This window comes from Ichthyophthirius multifiliis (assembly GCF_000220395.1).
Source record: "Ichthyophthirius multifiliis unplaced genomic scaffold scaff_1120509250944, whole genome shotgun sequence".
Taxonomy (NCBI): Eukaryota; Ciliophora; class Oligohymenophorea; order Hymenostomatida; genus Ichthyophthirius; species Ichthyophthirius multifiliis.
Genome location: NW_004086352.1, coordinates 26,955 through 45,859, shown reverse-complemented (window position 1 = coordinate 45,859; position 18,905 = coordinate 26,955). Strand labels below are relative to the sequence as shown.

The following is an 18,905-nucleotide window of genomic DNA, read 5'->3' as shown; positions in this document are numbered from 1 at the left end:
TTTTTATTTTATTTCGTGCATTAGAGTTTGTTTTTATTTTTTATTTTTTTTTAAAGAAAATGTATTTTATTAGTAAATTAAATTTATTATTTTAATAATTATATAATAATTCTAAGATAATAAAAATACTTAATTATTAAAGGAATGTATTTATTTATTTAAAAAAAAAATTATTAAATTGATTTATTTTATTTCTTTAAAAAAAAAAAAAAAATTATTTTGAAATATTATTTATTTTAAATACTTAAATTTGTTAAAAATGAATATTTTTGAGATATTTTAGCATGAAAATTAAATAAATAAAAATGTAATTGAAGGAATTATAAAATTATAAACAGAATGGATAGCATTTAAACAAATAATAGATAATTTATTTACTAATTTAACAAATAATTGTAATTTATATATATTTTAAATTATTAATAAAAATAGAAAACGAGACAAAAACATTATGGACAGGAATAATATAAAGTTCTCCTTCTTTAATTAAAATAATAAAAGAATATTATTTCAGTAATAAAATATATTTATAAAAATATATTTTAACATAAAAATATTATAAGATTAGTTTAATAGATTTATTTAAAGAGAATATAAATAAGAATTTTTAAATATTTTAGAAAAATAAAATAACTCTGATGAGATTAATTCTTATAAATTTATTAAAGCCTTACTTTCTATTAATTTAAAATACAAATACCATTTTAATTTTTTGAATTAATTAGATGCGATTAGTTATAGCTTAAATGAAAGGTTAGGAATGGCTCAAATTTTATAACAAAATATTAGTCTAAATCTAATTGATTTATTTGATTTAAATAAGAATATAGATAAATTCTATAAGTATTTATATATTATATAATATTTTGGTTAAAAAATAAAAAATAGAAAAGAAATAATTAAATTTATGAAATTTGTTGTAAAAGAACATTATTCTTAAATAGATCATTCGTTAATAACAGATAGTAAAAGATAATAGATTTAAAGAGAATAAGATAATTTTTAAGTTGAAGTAAAGAAAATACTGTATTTTATTTTTATAAAATATTATTATAAAAGATATATGAAAGTTTCTTCCAAATTTCTATTGAGTTAGGTTTTTATACAAAATCAATTTAAATTTTAAAAGAAGTACTTTAAAACGATATAAATGAATATATAGAAAATTAAAAAGAATAGCTCGAAAATAATACACCAATTTTAAAAAAATGCATTTCTTATTTTTCAAACTTTCATCTTAATTTTTTATAAGTAATAGCTTAAAGTGTTAAAACTATTATAAGTAAAGAAATATAATTAGAATAATTATAAAATGAGTTAAAATGCTTATAAGAATAGCTATTAAATAAAATATATGAGATATACTGCAGGATATGTATAGATAAAATATTTAGAATAGTTCTCGAATTTCCCGATTCTTATGAAATAACCTAAGAACTAAAAGAAACATTAGAAAAGTCAAATTTAGTAAATAATTTATATATATATAAAAACAATAATTTTTAATATTTAAAGGTTTATGAATTAAGTGATTATTTAGTTTAGTAAATTAACACTAGACTTCTTATTCCTGGTGTTATTACTATGAATATATTAAGTTAATACATAAATTGTTTATAAATTTTATAAATTATTGATCCTAAAGGTCTTATATTAGGTTAAATATAAAATATTTAATTATATGTTTTAATAAACAAACAAACAAAAAACTAGAAAAAATAACTATCCCTATTAAAAGATATCTTCTTAAAAGAAAAGATACATTAAGATGTATAATAGAACATTTAACAGACGATAAAAATACTAATAAATTAGTTGCTGAAAGATTAAAAATACCATCTAAATTTTAAAATTATGATTTGTCTTCTGACGAAGATGAGGGGGAAGCTGAAAAATGGGAAGTTTAATTTTTTTAGTAAAAAAAATCTGAATCAATAAGTAAGATTTATTTTAAATTTATTGTAACAATAGTATATTATATACTAACAAACAAAAAAAAAAAGAAATCAAATACTAAGAAAGTGATCTTTTAAGTATTTTAGTAAACTTATATGGTTCTTAAGAAGCTTTTATTAGTGAATATTAAAATATGTTGGCTGAAAAAATGATGGGAACTCGTCATTTTGATATAGATGAAGAAATTAAAAACCTAGAACTCTTAAAACTTAGATGTGGAGACTATTCACTTTAAGTAAACAAACAATAATAAAATAATCCACTCTATTTCAAATATTATTTATATTTGATAGATATGTAATATAATAGTCAAAGATGTAAAAGATTCTAAAAGAATTGATAATTTAATACACAGTTATAGAAAGCCAATATAGCCAGAATAAAAATTAAAAAATCATCTTCTTTCAATAGATTAATTGCATTGCATGTTCGTTTCTAAAGGATATTGGCCAATAAATTATGAAATAGAAGGAATTCCACTTCCTACTTATTTAGAGCCTTTATTTAAGGAATATGCTGAAAGATTCGAAAGAAATAAAGCAATGAGAAAACTTATTTGGCATACAAATTTAGGACATGTTAATTTATCCTTAACATTTGATAATGGAGAGTTTGAATTTAAATGTTTACCAGTACACGCTATTCTAATTGGTTATTTTGATGAAACAAGTAGAATATTTATTTATTTTCTTTATGTATTTTTAATATATATTAATTTAGGATTTAATTAAGAAAAAGGAGTTGCTTCTGATTTTTTAAGTACGGAAACGGGAATTCCTTAAAATATTATTAAATAAAAAATGGCTTTTTGGGTACACAAAGGTATCATAAAAGAATTTAAGAAATAAAATATGAAAGAATATTAATAAAATAATTTTTTGATGTAAAAACAAAGTTAAAGATATAATGATGCTGAAAACAATGAAGCTATAGATGGAGATGTTAATATTTATTTCCCTGTTAAGGTCTATGAAAAATTTAGGGATTCTGAAAGTAAAAAAAAATCATTAGTATTTATTTTATCTATATATATTAAAATTATAATAAGATTTAATATATTGCGAAGATGAAGAAAATGAAATGATTTTAAGGGATTAAACTTATGCTGGGTTAGAAAATACTTAATTTATGAAAGTAAATATTTGTTTATTTTCTATTAATAAATTTTATTTAAATTAGTATTTAGAAAATTTGATTATTAACATTTTGAATAAAACTGGACCTAGGTCCGTTTAAAAACTTCATACATTATTAAAAACATTATATAAATCTGATTTAGAATATCCAGTCTAAGAAGATTAAGTAAAACAAGTGTTGTAAAACATGTTAGCAGTAATAATATATAAAATTATATTAATTATGAATATATATTTAAAAGAAACATAAATTAAATTATAATGGAGAAGAATATACTCTTCAATCTTAAAATAATTGCTATATTACAGAATGAAAGATATTTACTTAATTACATATAAAAATAAATTATAAATTTATTAATATTTTCATAAATAAATTTAAATATAAAAAAAAAACATTAAAAATAATTTTTATATATATATATATATAAATTTAAAAAAAAAAATTAAAAATAATATTGTAATAAATAAAAATGTAATATATATAATTTTCTATATTATATTATAATTAATTTATATTTTAAATATTAAATATGATTGACAAAAAAATATTAGAAGAAAATAAATTATTGAATATTATATATTGGGAAATAAAAATTAAAAAAATATAAATTAAAAAAATAATGATTATATATATATAATAATATGTATAAAAAAAATATATATATAATTATATAGATAAAAATATATAATATATATTTATATATATATACTATATTATATATTTATATAAATACCTTTATATATTTTTATTAATCTCTTTTATATATATTTTTATAATTAATATTTTTTTTTTTATTTTTAAAATATAACTTTTTAAATATTTACTTTATTATATATCTTTTATCTTAAATATATATTTATATAAATCTTAAATAAAATTCTTTTTCGTTTTTTTGAAAGTACAACAAAATTTAAACTCCAATATTCATTTTTTTAATATTTCTATGTATATATTTTAGATATTTATATTTTTTTAAGAATTATAATGTATTGAAATAAAGAATCATATTTAAATAAAAAAATATATTTAAATTTTATTTAAAAATATTTAATTTCTAAAATCAAGAATCTTCTTATTTAAACTTAATATCAAATTTATTTTTTATAATTATAATTAATTTTAAATAATTCAGATATATAAAAATAAACTTTATATAATTTACATTTTAATAATCATAAATAATAAAAAAAACTCATATAATTTTTTATTTTAGAAAATTTTCTCGAATATTTTTTTATTTTATTATTTTAATGATTTTAAAATAAATAAGTTAATATTTTATAATTAAATAAAAATCCTATAATATTTATACTTCAACAAATATCTATAAAAATAAATAATAATACATAATTTTTTTCTTTTTATACATACAATAAAAATATTTTAACAATGTTTTTATTAACTTAATAATATATTCCTAATTGGTGAAAAAAAAACTATTTATTTACTAAATAATTTATAAAATTAATCATCTGTATAATATTATGTATTTAATTTTATTTTATTTTTCATTTTTTTTTTTCTTCTGGTTCATATGTTTCTTTTCATATTAATTTTTTTAGATAAACCTAACATTTTAATTATTATTTTTAATAATATGTTTATACATTTTCTGAGAAATTATTATTTCTTATCAATTTTTTGTTTCTTTTCTTTCAATTAAAGTTTTTATTATTCAGTTATTGTATGTGCACGAAGTATTTTTACCGGTTTTAATTAATCTTCAAATAATTACAATAATCTTTATAAAAATTATAAATTATTAATTTAACAATAATATAAAATTTATTTATGTATAAAAATAAGCATACTCATTATCCACATCAGTCAAAGGTTTTTAAGCTCCTGAGGTAGCTTATATATGCATATATTATGTCTATCTTCCGAATCTAATATAAACACAGCGACTTTTTAGAATTCTGTATTAGCTCCAGCTTGTCATCAAATCCTAATTAATATAAGGCTAAGTAATATATTTTACTTAGTTTTGTATAATTGTTTTCTTATCTTATAATAATATATTTGTGATCTATACAAAACCTAGAACGACACAATTTAAATTAGTGATATGATTTATTATATTATTTGTTTGGTTCAAAAAAAAAATTAATGGTTCTACTTTAATTTAACATAAAATTCTTTATAATTAAGCAGTAAAAAAAACTTATATTGGGTATATGGGTTAAAAAATAAACACTCATAAAATTAAGTTTTAATATAAAAAAGGAAAAAATCTTATAAAAATAAGAGTTTTCTATTAATTTTTATAAATTAAATAGATTTATAATTAAACAAAAAAGATATTTAAGTTAAAAAAATGAAAAGATAAATAAAAAGGAATAAATTATTACATAAAAAGAAACCAATAAAAATAATTTGAAAGTAGAAAACAAATACTTTAGTGAATGCACTAAGTTTTTAGACATTCATAAATTCGATAAATAAAATCTAGTTCTTGGAAGAAAATTTAAAAAAATTCTAATTTAAAAAAATGGAGTCTTAATGAATTTAAATTAACTTATCAGATTATGAAAAATTTAAATAAGAAATTGATAAAATAAAAGTATATAATGTAAAAAAATTTAAAAGAAGACTATGAAAATTAAAAAAAGATAAATAAAGGGTTAAAATATTTGTAAAAAAACTTAAATTAATATATCTATTAATTAATTTTAATAAAAAAGAATATGAACTAACAAAATAATTATATTTTTCTAATAGCTTTATCAATTGTATCAGAAAAAAAATTCTGAATAATTTAAAAATACTAAAAAAAATAGGAAATAAATAAAAAAAAAAAAAAATAGATATAAACATTATAAAAATATTAAATCTTAAATATTTAAAAATAAAAGTTAAGAATAAATAATAAATAAAAAATAATTAAAATCTGTTTTGTATAAAATGAAAATTATAATTCTGATAAAAAAAATAATAAAAGATAAATAAAAATTATAAATGTTTCATATATAATTAAATAAAAAATATTTAAAAACATGTATATATAAATATATATAAATAAATTATATTATTAATAAATATATTTATAAAATAAAAAAATTATAAATATATGTAACTTTTTAATAGTTTACTAATTATATTTTTTTTAGAAAATACATTTTTTTTTTTTAATTATAAATTAATTAATAAAATAAAATAACTATTATATATAATTGATTTAAAGTAAATATAATATGGAAATAATAAATAACAATATTGGAAAATCATTTAGGTTTATCGAAAAAATTGATTAAGGAGCATTCGGTGAAATATATTTAGCTAAAGATGTTTTAAGTGGTAAAGAAGTTGCAATAAAATTAGAAAAAGCTGATTCTAAATCTAAATTACTTTGTTACGAATCAAAAGTATTACAGTATTTAAATTAAGACATTAATATATAAGGATTTCCTTAAGTATATTATTGTTCTTAAGAAGAATAATATAATATAATGGTATACGAATTATTAGGTCCTTCATTAGAAGATTTATTTAATATATGTAGTCGCAAATTTTAACCTAAAACAGTAGCAATGATAGGATTATAAATATTAGAGCGTTTATAATTTTTACATTCTAAATATTTTATACACAGAGATATAAAACCAGATAACATTTGTGTAGGATTAGGCAAAAATAGTAAAGTTTTATATCTTATTGATCTAGCTTTTTCCAAAAGATTTATTTAAAAAGACGGTTTACATATTCCTTTTTGTGAAGGTAAAACTTTAACAGGGACAGCAAGATACTCATCAGTAAAAACTAATAAATATATATTAATATATTTTAAATTAAACTTAAAATAATTAAAAGATAAATGCATAAAAAGGTTATGAGTAAAGTAGGAGAGACGATTTAATTTCATTAGGTTATATGCTTATTTATTTTATGAAAGGCAAATTGCCTTGGCAAGAATTAAAAGCTCAAAATTAAAAGGAAAGATTTGAAAAAATTTTAGAGAAAAAATAATATCATAATCTATAGTAATTATGTGGAAAACTCTCAGAAGAATTACTTGAGTATATGAAGTATTGTACTTAATTGGAATTTGATAAAAAACCAGATTATAATTATTTAAAGAAAATATTTACTGATATGTATGAAAAAGCCAATATTGAAAAAAATGATGACTTTTAATGGAGTATAGTTGTTTAAGAATGTGAATATATAAATTGAATAAAATATTTTTTTTTAAGAAAATAAATAAATAAAGAATATACTTATATATGTTTGTTTAAAATATAAAATTAGATTTGAAATAGTGGTTTAAATACTTATTTTTTTTGAGAAAAATGATAATTTGTACACTACATATTTAAAGACTTATTTTTTTAAAAAAAATCATACTATTTATGTTCCATGTACTTCCCTAGCACCTGTATATTCAACTATTTCTTAATAATTATCTTTATTTATTCCTTTACCAGGCATAATAATAATTCTATTATTTGCTTTTTCAATTAAATCTTTTATTTATTTTTTTCCTTCAAGGGCATTCGAAAATTTACCTCCTTTAGTTAATATTCTATCGATTTATAAATTAACAAGCTATTCTAAACCTTAAAAAATATCATCTATTTCATCAAAAGCCATATGAAAAGTAATTTTTAATGGTTTTGCACATTAAACTAACTCTTATGTAGTATTTAAATCAATTGATTTTTAATCTTAATTTAAAACACCAAAAACAACGCCATAAGCATTTAATTTCTTACATATTTCTATGTCACTTTTCATTATTTCTATTTCTTCTTTGGTGTAAGTAAAATTTCCACCACGTGGCCTTACCATTACGCTTATTGGAATATTTAATAGGTTTAAACATGCTTTAATAGTACCGTATGAAGGAGTAGTTCCTCCATGTAATAAATTTTCACAAAGTTCTATTCTAGAAGCACCTTTTTATTGACATAACAAAGAAGATTAAAAACTTTCAGTACATGCTTCAAGTGTTATATTATTAACTATATTCATTTTAAATAAATAAAGTTTATAGGTAAAATAAAATAAAACTAAATAAAACTAAATAAAACTAAATTAAATTAAATTAAATTAAATTAAATTAAATTAAATTAAATAAATTAAAATAAAATAAAAAAAAGAAAAAACAAAAAAAAACAAAAAAAAACAAAAACAAAAATATATATATAAAAAAAAATATTTAAAAATCTATCAAAATAAATTTTAATATGTAAATTTTTTTATTAATATTTATATATATATTAAACGATAAAATGATAAAAAATAATTTACAAAATAAATTTTTATAAAATTGATTTTTTTTTACAAATAAATAATTTTTAATGATAATTATTATTTTTTTTTTAGTTATTTTATTTTTAAAAAACCATTTTTTTTTTTAATATATTTTTTTATTATACAAATATTAAAAAAATTTTTTTTTCAATAAAAATTTCTATTGTTTGTATTTTCTTCTAAACATTTTGTTTGGTTTTCTAAATTATTTAACAATTCTTATAGTTATTCTTTATTAAAATTCAACTAATTTAATTTATATTACTAATGACTTTATCTAGATTTATGATAATAAAAATATGTTTTCATTTCGTTTTCTAAAGTTTTTAATTCATTTATTAAATTATTTTCTAAATTTTTATTTTTAATATTTAATGCATTTTCTAACATTTCTTTTTCTTATTTTAATTTAACTAACTCTTGTTTTTATAAGGATAACTAATATTAGACTTCATTGAATATGGTTTAAGCGTTTTACAGTTATTATTATAAGCTAGCAGGATTATGAAACTATTTAAAATAAATATTTTATTATGCTTAAGTAAATTATTTATTAATTAAATTATTTCTGACATTATTTTATATTTTTTATTAAGATTAAGTTATAATTAAGGAATTGTCTTACATATTTTAAAATTTATAATTTTTAATATTATTTTAATATAATAAAAATAAATTTTAATAAAAAATAAAATTGTCTATTTTTATTAATATATAAATTAAATCTATTTATAATTTCAAATTAATTTCAAAATAGGGTTTTTTATATTAATTATAATATAAAAGAAACATAATTTTTTTTTTTTCACAAATTAAAAATTATTAAATTATTATTATTTTTTTTCAGTTATAATTCGGCTTTAGATTTATTATATAAATTAAAAATAATACCATACAAATAATTTTTGTTTTAAATATATATTTTTTTTTATAAAATATTACATATAATATGAAAATTAACTTAAACTAGTATCATATATTGTTTTTATAAATAATTATTAATTTTTTTTTTAATAGTAACTTCAATAACTATTAATTTTTTATAATTTCTTGAATTTAAGCTTAATATATTTATCTATACAAATTTTAAAAAATACTTTTATATATTATTTTTCATTTTTATTTTATTTAATTTTGACTTTATTTTATCAGATTAAATTTTAATTATGATTTAATTAATTATTATTATCATTAATCTAATAATTTTAAAAGGAATTAATCTATTTCTTATGAAATTCTATCTCCAATTATGCTTAACTCATTTTATTTTTTAATTCATTTATATCCTATTTGATAAAATAAATGTATTTTTTTTTAAAAAAAATAAAAAAATAACTTGAATAAATTATTTTTTTTCATTTTCAGCATTTTCAACATATTAATCATATTCTATTTAAATATTAATAAGTTCTTCATTCATATTTTATTCTATTTATTCAAAATGTTCATTTTTTTCCTATAGATGTGTTATATCGTTTATTTTGCTATTAACAATGAATTTTTATTCTTCTAATTCATCAAGAATTTATTTTATTTTTTAATTATTAAATTCTTCTTTTTCTTTCATAAATTTTATTCTTTCCTCGCTAGTATATGAAAGATTTTCTAAATTACTATTTCTAATTTTTAGTTCATGAATTATTCGGTTTTTTTGAGTTATATCCATATTAATTTAATCAATAAGCTGTTATTTAAAATTTATTTGCTAGATTAGTTAATTACTTAAATTTGTCATTTGCTTTAAGTTTTTAGATTTTATATTTAATATTTTTAATGATTATTTTTAATTATCTTTGTTCATTTGCTAGAGTTTTTTATTTAATTAATGCAAGCATTCATTTTCTTATTATAGTTCTTTGTATTTAATAAGCATATTTTATAAAGCACTAATTTTCTCCATATATTCTTTTACTTATTATAATTAACTAATTCTTGAAGTTGTATTTTATTTTTATATTTACATCAATTATTATTAAAGTTCTTTTATTTTTTAGGTTTAGCTTTCACAATAATTTCCTATAATCGTTTAATCTACTAAATCTTCCTTTTAATTTTCGAATTCTTCTAACTTAGTCATTTTTGCATTTAATAAATTTAAATAATCTTAATTAAGTTAAGTTATTTAGTTTCTATAATCTTATTCTCTGTTTTCAATTTATTTTTCTAATTTAAGATTTTCGTCTTTTATATTTAATTATAACTATTTTAGTTAATTTACTATATCTTAAATTTATTAAAAATCATTTATTTTTTACTATTATTAATAATAAACTTAATCATTTATTAATTCCATTATTTCTTTAATTAAGTGTTTTTAAATTTAACCTAAATTTTAATTAGATTCTGAGTTTTCATTAAAATTATTTATGACTTAAATATTATTTTCTTAAACGTTATTATTTATTATATCAATATTATTTATTTATTCATTTTCATTTATATTTTGTTAGATAGGTTAAAATTACATAACTGCAGGTTTTTATTTCGGTTATTTTGACTTTAAAGCTTCATTTCTTTAGCGAAGGTTTCTAGCTACAGGTCTAAGCATTTGAGATTTAGCATCATTAGTATTTTAAGTTACACTCGAATCTTTTTCTTCTTATTATTCTCTTTTAGGTATAAGAGGTGGAGGTTCATTAATAGTACAATCCTGTTATTAATCATCATCATCATCAAATATATATTTTTTTTAAACAGGGTCATATCTATAATTATTTGTTACTCCTTAAAGATTAACTTATGTTGCTTCTTCAGTTTTTCCTTCTTTTTTAAAAATATTTTTAATCTTTTTAATCAATCCGCTTTATTAATTTTATGATATTTAATTATCCTTTTTTTTTATTTATTTTTATTAATTGTCTTAATTCTCTTCCTCAATTTAATTGTTTTTTTCTTAAAAAATTTCTTATTCTTATTACTAATTATTTACTTCAAAATTAGGTTTTTATTATTAGTAAAACTAACTTATATTATTGTTAATATTTTCTTATATTTCATTTATTCTGTCATCATTATTAATTTTTTTTCCAAAAGAAAGTAATAATGTATCAAAATGATCTTTTATTTAATTTAAATTAAATTAAAAAGGCTAAATTTGGAAAGTTTATTCAATTTAGTTTAAAATTTTAATAAAGCATTAATTTACTTATTTTTCTAACTAGGTTTTTATTTGATTTTCTATTTCATATATTGTATTTTCTAACTTTTTTTCTATTTTTGATAAATCAATTTCTTTTTTTCTTTATAAGAATTTTATGATAAACCTAACTTAACATTTTAATAGCTTTCTTTCTCATCCTATAAAATCAAAATTTAACTATTTAAATTTTCAATTATATTTGTTATACAATCTAATATTTAAGAATTTTTTAACTGATTCATTATTTTTTAAAAATGTGCCAAAAAAAAATAAAAATAAAAATATTTTATTTATTGTTTTTATAAATATCAAATTTTATGTATTTATAAACACGTGTAAATATAATTAATAATGTATTTTGTACAAAAAATAATATAAAAATTATCAAACAATATTATAATTATATATTTGAACTTTATATATTGAATTTGATCTATTGAAAAAAAATTAAAGTTAAGTTATATATATATATATATATATAATTAAATAGTTTAATTATAATTTTATAAAAGATTTTAAATTTCATTAATTATATTAATTGAAATTTAATATTTTCATTTTTAAATACATTATTAAATAATCTTATATTTAATATTTTTTTATATTTGTTTATATTTGATTTAGGTTTCATTATTTAGATTACTATTACTCTTTTATTAAGTTTTTTTCTATTAGTATTTCATCTTCTTTTTTTTTAGATTCTATAAATATTAATTTTAGTATTAAATTAAATTAGTTACAAATCATTATAAATAATTTTTACCTAGTCTTTTTATAGTGCTTTTATAAACTATATTTTCATCTTTATTTTTTTTAAATAAAATATATATATTATAAATAAATATGATAATTGATTTTTAATTTATATTAACATATTTTTGTATTTATTATCATATATTCCATTAATGCTCCAAATATAAAAGCATTTCTACAGTGCTTTATTAATATTTGATTGCCAGCTTATTATGATAGTTATAATTTTTCTGTTGTTATTTAAAATCTATTAAATTTTCCTAATTTTTATAAATATTTGTTTATGTTTTAATTCGACATTAATTTTAGATTAAAAAGAAACTTTAAATATTTATTATATACTTTATAATTATATATGTATAAATATAATTAACATTATATATAAAAAGTCTAAAAAAATAAATACGTATTACATTACATACATTACTTAAATAAAAATAATTTTAATATAATAAAATATAAATACAATTACAAAAATGCTTGAAGAATATTTCAAAAAAATAATTTTTGGATATATTGGGTAGTTTCTTGAAGTAAATTATTAAAGTTTATATATATTTAAAAGAATTTTTTTAAGTTATTTATATTAAATGATAATATAATAATTATTTTATATTAAGCATATTTAATTAATAATACACTATTTTTTAAAAAAGAACTTCAATACAAATGATATTTTATTAAATAAATGGAAGGGAAACATAGAATTAAAAAATTTAAATTTAAGTAAATCTTATATTTATGACTTAGGCTTATAAATAGGTATTTTTTTTACCGATTATTATTAAAATAATTATTATTGGAAATGTCTTAATAAATTATATTAAATAAAAAGGTTTTCCTTTATATTTGGTAAAAGGATTAATTGATTCTTTAGAAATATAAATACCATGGACAAAAATAAAAAGTGAACCAATTTTAATAAAAGTTAGAGGGATTACAATAATTTGTAAAATAAAACAAAAAAATTTACAAGATTATCATAAAAAGTATAAAATCTAGCAAAAATGTTCTTAATTAAAAGAAATAGAAAAACAGTCTGAAAAAAAAAAAAATGATAATAATAATTAACAAAGTTATTATATGAATTATATATCTTAAGTCAGAAATATTATACTCTAAAACATAAGAATTGATATCTAGTAATTCTCCTTTAAGCTTTAAGTAAGATATTTTTATGTTTTTCACTTTTAAAAAATAAAAGAATAAAACATTCACCTTAGGATTAGAATTAAGTCATTTATTAATAAGTCCAGCCGATGAACATTTTTAAGAAACGTTTATAAAGGATGAAAATAAAAATAAAAAAAATTTGCTTATTTAGTTTGATAATATAGCGATATATTCTGATAAGAATATTGTTTAAGCTTAAAAATAATATATTTTGGATTCTTTTAATATTAAAATATTAAAAACAAATAATTTAAATGTAAATTTGGATAAAATTCCTTAATAAATAACAAAAGTTATACTAGGAGAAATAAATATAAAATTAACATCTGAATAATATTCTTAAATAATGATTTTAATAAGATATAAGAATTAAACTTCTTAATTTGATATGCCTTAAAACTATTATAATTTGAAATCTTATAAAAACATTCCTTTCTCAAATAAAAATTCTGAAAAATATTTTAAAAATATATTTTAGATTATTTTGAATAATATTAAAAATAAGAGAAAAGAAAGTATAAAATTAATGAATAAATATGTTGAGTTATATAAGGCTAAAATATTATGGAATGCAGAATAGTAAATATCTAAATTTAATTATAACAATATTTTATCTGAGTTATAAAATTAAGAAAAAAATGTTAGCTTTTATAACGATAAAAAAATCATTATTAAAGATATTGAATAAGACTTAAAAAATATAGAATGCCAAATTTTCGAATAGAAACATATACTGCCAATTCATATAATTCATTTAAGAGAAAAAGCAAAAAATGAAATTAAAAAAGAGAAAAAAGAATTATTTAAAAATATAAAAATCAAGAAAAAATAACCAAAATAATCTATATAAAAAACAGGCAAAGAAATAATTACTGGTATTTATTCATGGATTACGACAATGAGTTTTAAGAAAACCGTATTGAATATAGGAAATGAAGAAGATAAAGAAATCCAAAAAGAAAGAGAAGAATTTGTGGAATTTATTGAAACTTAGATAGATTAATAAAATGAAATAAGTAATGAAAATATTGATTCTAATTAGAATATAATTTAGAGTAAATTGGAAATAATTTTTAAAAAAGTAAGTTTTTCATTGTATTTTTCCTATAAAATACTAACAATAAATGTTTAGATTTAAAAGTTTATTAAAATATTAAGCGAAAATAGAGAATTGATTAATTTAAATATAGAAAATATTAGTTGTATTCATAATATTAACCCCGAAAAACATTTATAAAACGTAATTAGTAAATAAACTTCAGACTCTAAATAAGACTCGATTTAAATTCACATTTTTATTGATAAAAACTAAACATAGAAATTAAAAAAAATAAATTTTTAAATTCGCGTATCAAATCATTAGTTTATATTGACGAATATTTTATTTATTAATCTAAAGAATTTTTTCTAACTTAATTAAGTATAAAATAATTTTATTTATTCTTATTTTTATTATAATAGTTATAAGATAAAAAAGTAATTCAAGATTTTCTTACTGACCTAAAATAAATTAAGTAAGAAATTAATTAGTATTTAAATTTTTAAATTTCTAAAATATTTGACTCTAAACTTGTATTTGAATAATTAAATATAGAAATAGGTTAACTTAAATTTATTTTCCCCTTGAAATATTCTGATTCTAACTCTCCTTTAATAGATTTTAGTATTAAGAAAATAATATTAACAAATGAAAAAATAGAAATGGATAAAAACGAAATAAATTATAAAGAATAATAAAAATAAAACTAAATCATAGATAACACTATCACATCCTCTGTTTTTAATTTTAATTATAATAATAATAATGCTTCGATTAATGTATATTATAAAAAAAAATATATGTTTTTAAACTAAGTTATAATTTTTTTTATTATTAAAAGAATTTTAATTCGGTTCTTTAAAGGACAGAAAATTTTTAATTTCAAAGTGTATATGAAAATAATATTTTCTAAATAGAAAATGAATTAGATGATTTAAATATAAGCTAAGCGAAATCAGATTATGGTGATTTAGATTAATTTTTTTAAATATAATAATCTCCAGAAAAAATAAAATAGCTTTTTATTGATGATACATAATCAAATAAAGAATTTTAATTTTTTTTTAATTTAGAATGTTAGTTGTTTATTAAAAACAAAGGTGAATATAATAATATTTTATATATACATATTTTATTTTTTTAACACAAAAAAATTATTAAGGGGATTAATTCTAGCAAAGAATTGAAAATTACAGAAGATTTTTGCATAAAATCGAATTTAAATTGTTCTATAAGACTTGACTTTGATAAAAATTATTAAGCTACTGCTTTTATAAAATATTAAAGTGATGATAATCTCAAATTAAAAAATATATTTACTTTTAATAACTAAAATGATTTATCAGATAATAATGATTTAAGTACAGGAGTATATAATCATTAAGTGAAATCTACAAAAAGCTAAGAAATGTATGAAAAAATTCCTAATTAAAGATAAAGTAGCAATATTAAGTAAAAAATAAAAAAACAATAAAATATGTTTATTATATAAAAAGGAATTCCAATTAATTAAAATAAATAATTCAATGCTAAATAGAAACAAATATAAGTGAGTTTTCTTTAAATCTTTATCTAGACAAAAATAGTAGCATAAACGAGATATTAAATATGTATAGAGATACTTTTAATTAATAACAAAAAAAGTAAAAGTAAAACCAGAAACTAAGGATTTAAGATTCTCCTTAAAATGAAAATTCAGTAAATTATAGGAGAAATAATAATACTTAAGTTTCATAATAAGAAGAAAATTTTTATGATGCAATAGATGATTTTTCTTAACTTTTTAAATAATAATCTTAACTAAATTTAAGAATTTTCAATATTACTAATAATGAATAAAAAAAAATATAGAAAAATAATATTAGATAATATAATATTTAAGAAATTATATAGAAAAAAATAGATTATGTTTTGTAAGAACAAATAAAAATATGTAAAGATGATAGTTAAATAAATAAATAAAAATCATAAAAAAACACATTTTAAAATTAAATATAGTTTAGTTTTACTTTAAAAATATCTTCTTTTAGAATACGGTTTACAGAAAAACAATAATAACTAGTTTATGATAATAAAATCAATCATCCATTAAAAAGTAGATGGGAAGAAGGTTCATCTTTGTAGATTTAAAATATTTAATTTGACATCAAAAATTACTCTAAAGGAAAAAACGAAAACAAAAAAGTTATCTATTTGGATTTAAATATGGATAATATATTAATATCAATTCAGAAAATAAAGAAAATAGTATAATTTTTAAATTAATATACATAAAATTATGATTAACCAAACACTAAATCTGAATAATAAAAAGATGATAAAGAAATTGAAAAAGATGAAACAAAATAAGATATATATTATAAAAATTTAGAAAAACTTGTGAAAAATTTAAAGACTATATTAATGATAAAAGAAACTGAATTTTATTTCGAAATAAATTTAATTAAAGGTGAATTAGCTTTCTAAGACAAACGAAAACAAATAAAAGATAAAAAATAAAGTATAAATTTTTACGTTAACGAATTTAAAATTGCATCTCAGAGCACACCTATAAAATTCGATTTTAATGAACTAAGATATATTGATTAGTTAAAGAATTTAATTAACTTTATATAATATGATATTAAGTTAAAATGGAACTTTTATGCAGATTATCTTAATATGATGAATAGATAATAAGAACCCTTTATTGAAAAAATGAATATTAACTTAAATTTAAAATAAATAAATTGTAAAAAAAGTGTTAAATATAAATGTGAAGATTCAATACTATTTAACTTCCATCCAGCCTTAATTGAAAATATTCTAATTTTATGGAAATCTTTAAAATTTAAAAGTAAACATATAAATTAATAATTGTAATAATATAATAACTAAAAATAGTTTTAATAATATTAAATATAAAATTTAACTGGTTATTAAATATAAATATGGTAAAAATCAAACTAAAAAAATATTGAAAAAAAAGATAAAAATGAAAAGAATTTTTATTTTAATTTTTTAGAGGAAGATGATGAAGAAGAAAAGAAAAAAATAAATAAATCTTATAATACAAAACACGAAATTTAAGTTTAATTTGAAAATTTTAATTAGATTTTTACTATTGATTTGCTTCTTACAAATGAAACATTATTATAATTAAAAGAACTTAATATATAAATTATATGTCAACCTTTTATATATGATGATAGAAAAATTGTTTTTAGGTCAAATATTAAACTCATAAATAAAACAAATTCCAATCTAACACTACTTTTTAAAAATTAAAATATCATTAATGAATAAAATATTGCTAAAGTTAGTGAAATTTTTATACCGCTATGTTATTATGAAAGTGAATAAATAAAAATTATAGATTAATCATCTTTTATTGAAGCAAAAAATCAAAATTAATTTAATTATACTAAATTTAAATAAAATATTTAGGATAATGTCCCTGTTTAAGTTTAAATTTACACAAAACAAAGCACTTATATTTTGATTATAAGATAATTTATTAAAAAAGTTTTCTAAAATGAAAATATATATGAATAGATAGAATTAATATTAAGTTATCCATTAAAAATTTATAATTTAAACCCTTAAAATCTTGAAGTTTGCATTAATTAATTTAGTCCTTTTTAAAATTCTCTTTTATATCCTTTAATTTATTTGTCATAGAAAAGTAATTTAGAAGAATAGATAAAACAATTTACAAAAACTGAGAAGTTTTAATTTTAAGCTGGCGAGTATAAATATATTTCTACTTTTGATATATATAAATCGTGGAATATTAATATTAAAATGGAAAATTATAATTATTGTTGTGTTCCTTTTTAAGTGTTTAGTACAGAATTAATTTAATAATTTAAAAAATATACTTATTAAGATGATAAAAAAGAATTAAAAAATCCTTTTTAAGAACCGATTTTTCAAAAAAATATATTTTAATTATTACCAGAAAATGAAGATAATGAAAATGGAAAATAATTAAATTTAATCCTAGAAGTTAAATATAATTTCGAAAATTTAGAAATTCTAATATATTCTTAATATTGGTTCTTAAATGAAAGCTCTTTACCTATAAATTTATTTATATAAGAAGGTGAATATCAATATCCTAAAATAAAACTTCCATAAATAAATGAAGTGATATAAAACAATTAATATATAGGGGTTAAAGCCCATAACTTTACTCAAAGCGATTTAATGCAGTTATTTTTTTCTTAAAATTAATAATAAATAATATAATACACAGGTAATCTTACATAAAATAAAAAGTTTTAATTTTCTGTTTCTTCTAAATATATAAATGAAAACATTCTTAAATTTTAGAAGAAATAAGATTTTTTCACTTCCGAATTATATAATTTATAAAATGGAAACTAAGTAATATAATTTAATAATATAGAAATTGTAAAATTCAATATTAATCAAGTATTTCTTCCAGGCGAATTTCAATCTATTTAATTT

General features: G+C 16.2%; 4 protein-coding genes across 4 annotated transcripts, besides 13 other annotated features; 2 read left to right on the top strand and 2 right to left on the bottom strand. All coding sequences in view use genetic code 6, as the record gives it.

The window, feature by feature from the left end:
- Nucleotides 1–59: 59 nt before the first annotated feature.
- On the top strand, nt 60–3,151 carry IMG5_116450 (hypothetical protein; the record flags this gene model as incomplete). The annotated part of the gene is made up of 9 exons (XM_004034612.1): nt 60–72; nt 433–513; nt 1,400–1,467; nt 1,516–1,657; nt 2,004–2,191; nt 2,250–2,625; nt 2,677–2,949; nt 3,005–3,065; nt 3,136–3,151. 9 exons carry the CDS (start codon nt 60–62, stop codon nt 3,149–3,151), a joined length of 1,218 nt encoding a protein of 405 aa, XP_004034660.1.
- A 529-nt stretch (nt 3,152–3,680) lies between these two features.
- Nucleotides 3,681–3,715: a microsatellite.
- Nucleotides 3,716–3,720: 5 nt separating this feature from the next.
- Nucleotides 3,721–3,824: a microsatellite.
- Nucleotides 3,785–3,845: a microsatellite.
- Nucleotides 3,810–3,867: a microsatellite.
- Nucleotides 3,868–4,083: 216 nt separating this feature from the next.
- Nucleotides 4,084–4,128: a microsatellite.
- A 76-nt stretch (nt 4,129–4,204) lies between these two features.
- Nucleotides 4,205–4,299: a microsatellite.
- Nucleotides 4,300–4,343: 44 nt separating this feature from the next.
- Nucleotides 4,344–4,388: a microsatellite.
- A 312-nt stretch (nt 4,389–4,700) lies between these two features.
- Nucleotides 4,701–5,857, bottom strand: IMG5_116440 (hypothetical protein; the record flags this gene model as incomplete). The annotated part of the gene is made up of 2 exons (XM_004034611.1): nt 4,701–4,837; nt 4,908–5,857. A coding segment is annotated over one exon (666 nt), but the record flags the coding sequence as incomplete, so codon positions are not given.
- Nucleotides 5,858–6,017: 160 nt separating this feature from the next.
- Nucleotides 6,018–6,055: a microsatellite.
- A 235-nt stretch (nt 6,056–6,290) lies between these two features.
- On the top strand, nt 6,291–7,270 carry IMG5_116430 (protein kinase domain protein; the record flags this gene model as incomplete). The annotated part of the gene is made up of 2 exons (XM_004034610.1): nt 6,291–6,848; nt 6,907–7,270. The coding sequence occupies 2 exons, from the start codon at nt 6,291–6,293 to the stop codon at nt 7,267–7,269; spliced, it is 921 nt and encodes a 306-aa protein (XP_004034658.1). The 3' UTR covers nt 7,270.
- Nucleotides 7,271–7,434: 164 nt separating this feature from the next.
- IMG5_116420 (hypothetical protein) lies at nt 7,435–8,067 on the bottom strand (the record flags this gene model as incomplete). The annotated part of the gene is made up of 1 exon (XM_004034609.1): nt 7,435–8,067. One exon carries the CDS (start codon nt 8,065–8,067, stop codon nt 7,435–7,437), a length of 633 nt encoding a protein of 210 aa, XP_004034657.1.
- Nucleotides 8,068–8,090: 23 nt separating this feature from the next.
- Nucleotides 8,091–8,189: a microsatellite.
- Nucleotides 8,091–8,199: a microsatellite.
- Nucleotides 8,177–8,232: a microsatellite.
- Nucleotides 8,177–8,233: a microsatellite.
- A 653-nt stretch (nt 8,234–8,886) lies between these two features.
- Nucleotides 8,887–8,917: a microsatellite.
- Between the last annotated feature and the right edge of the window lie 9,988 nt (nt 8,918–18,905).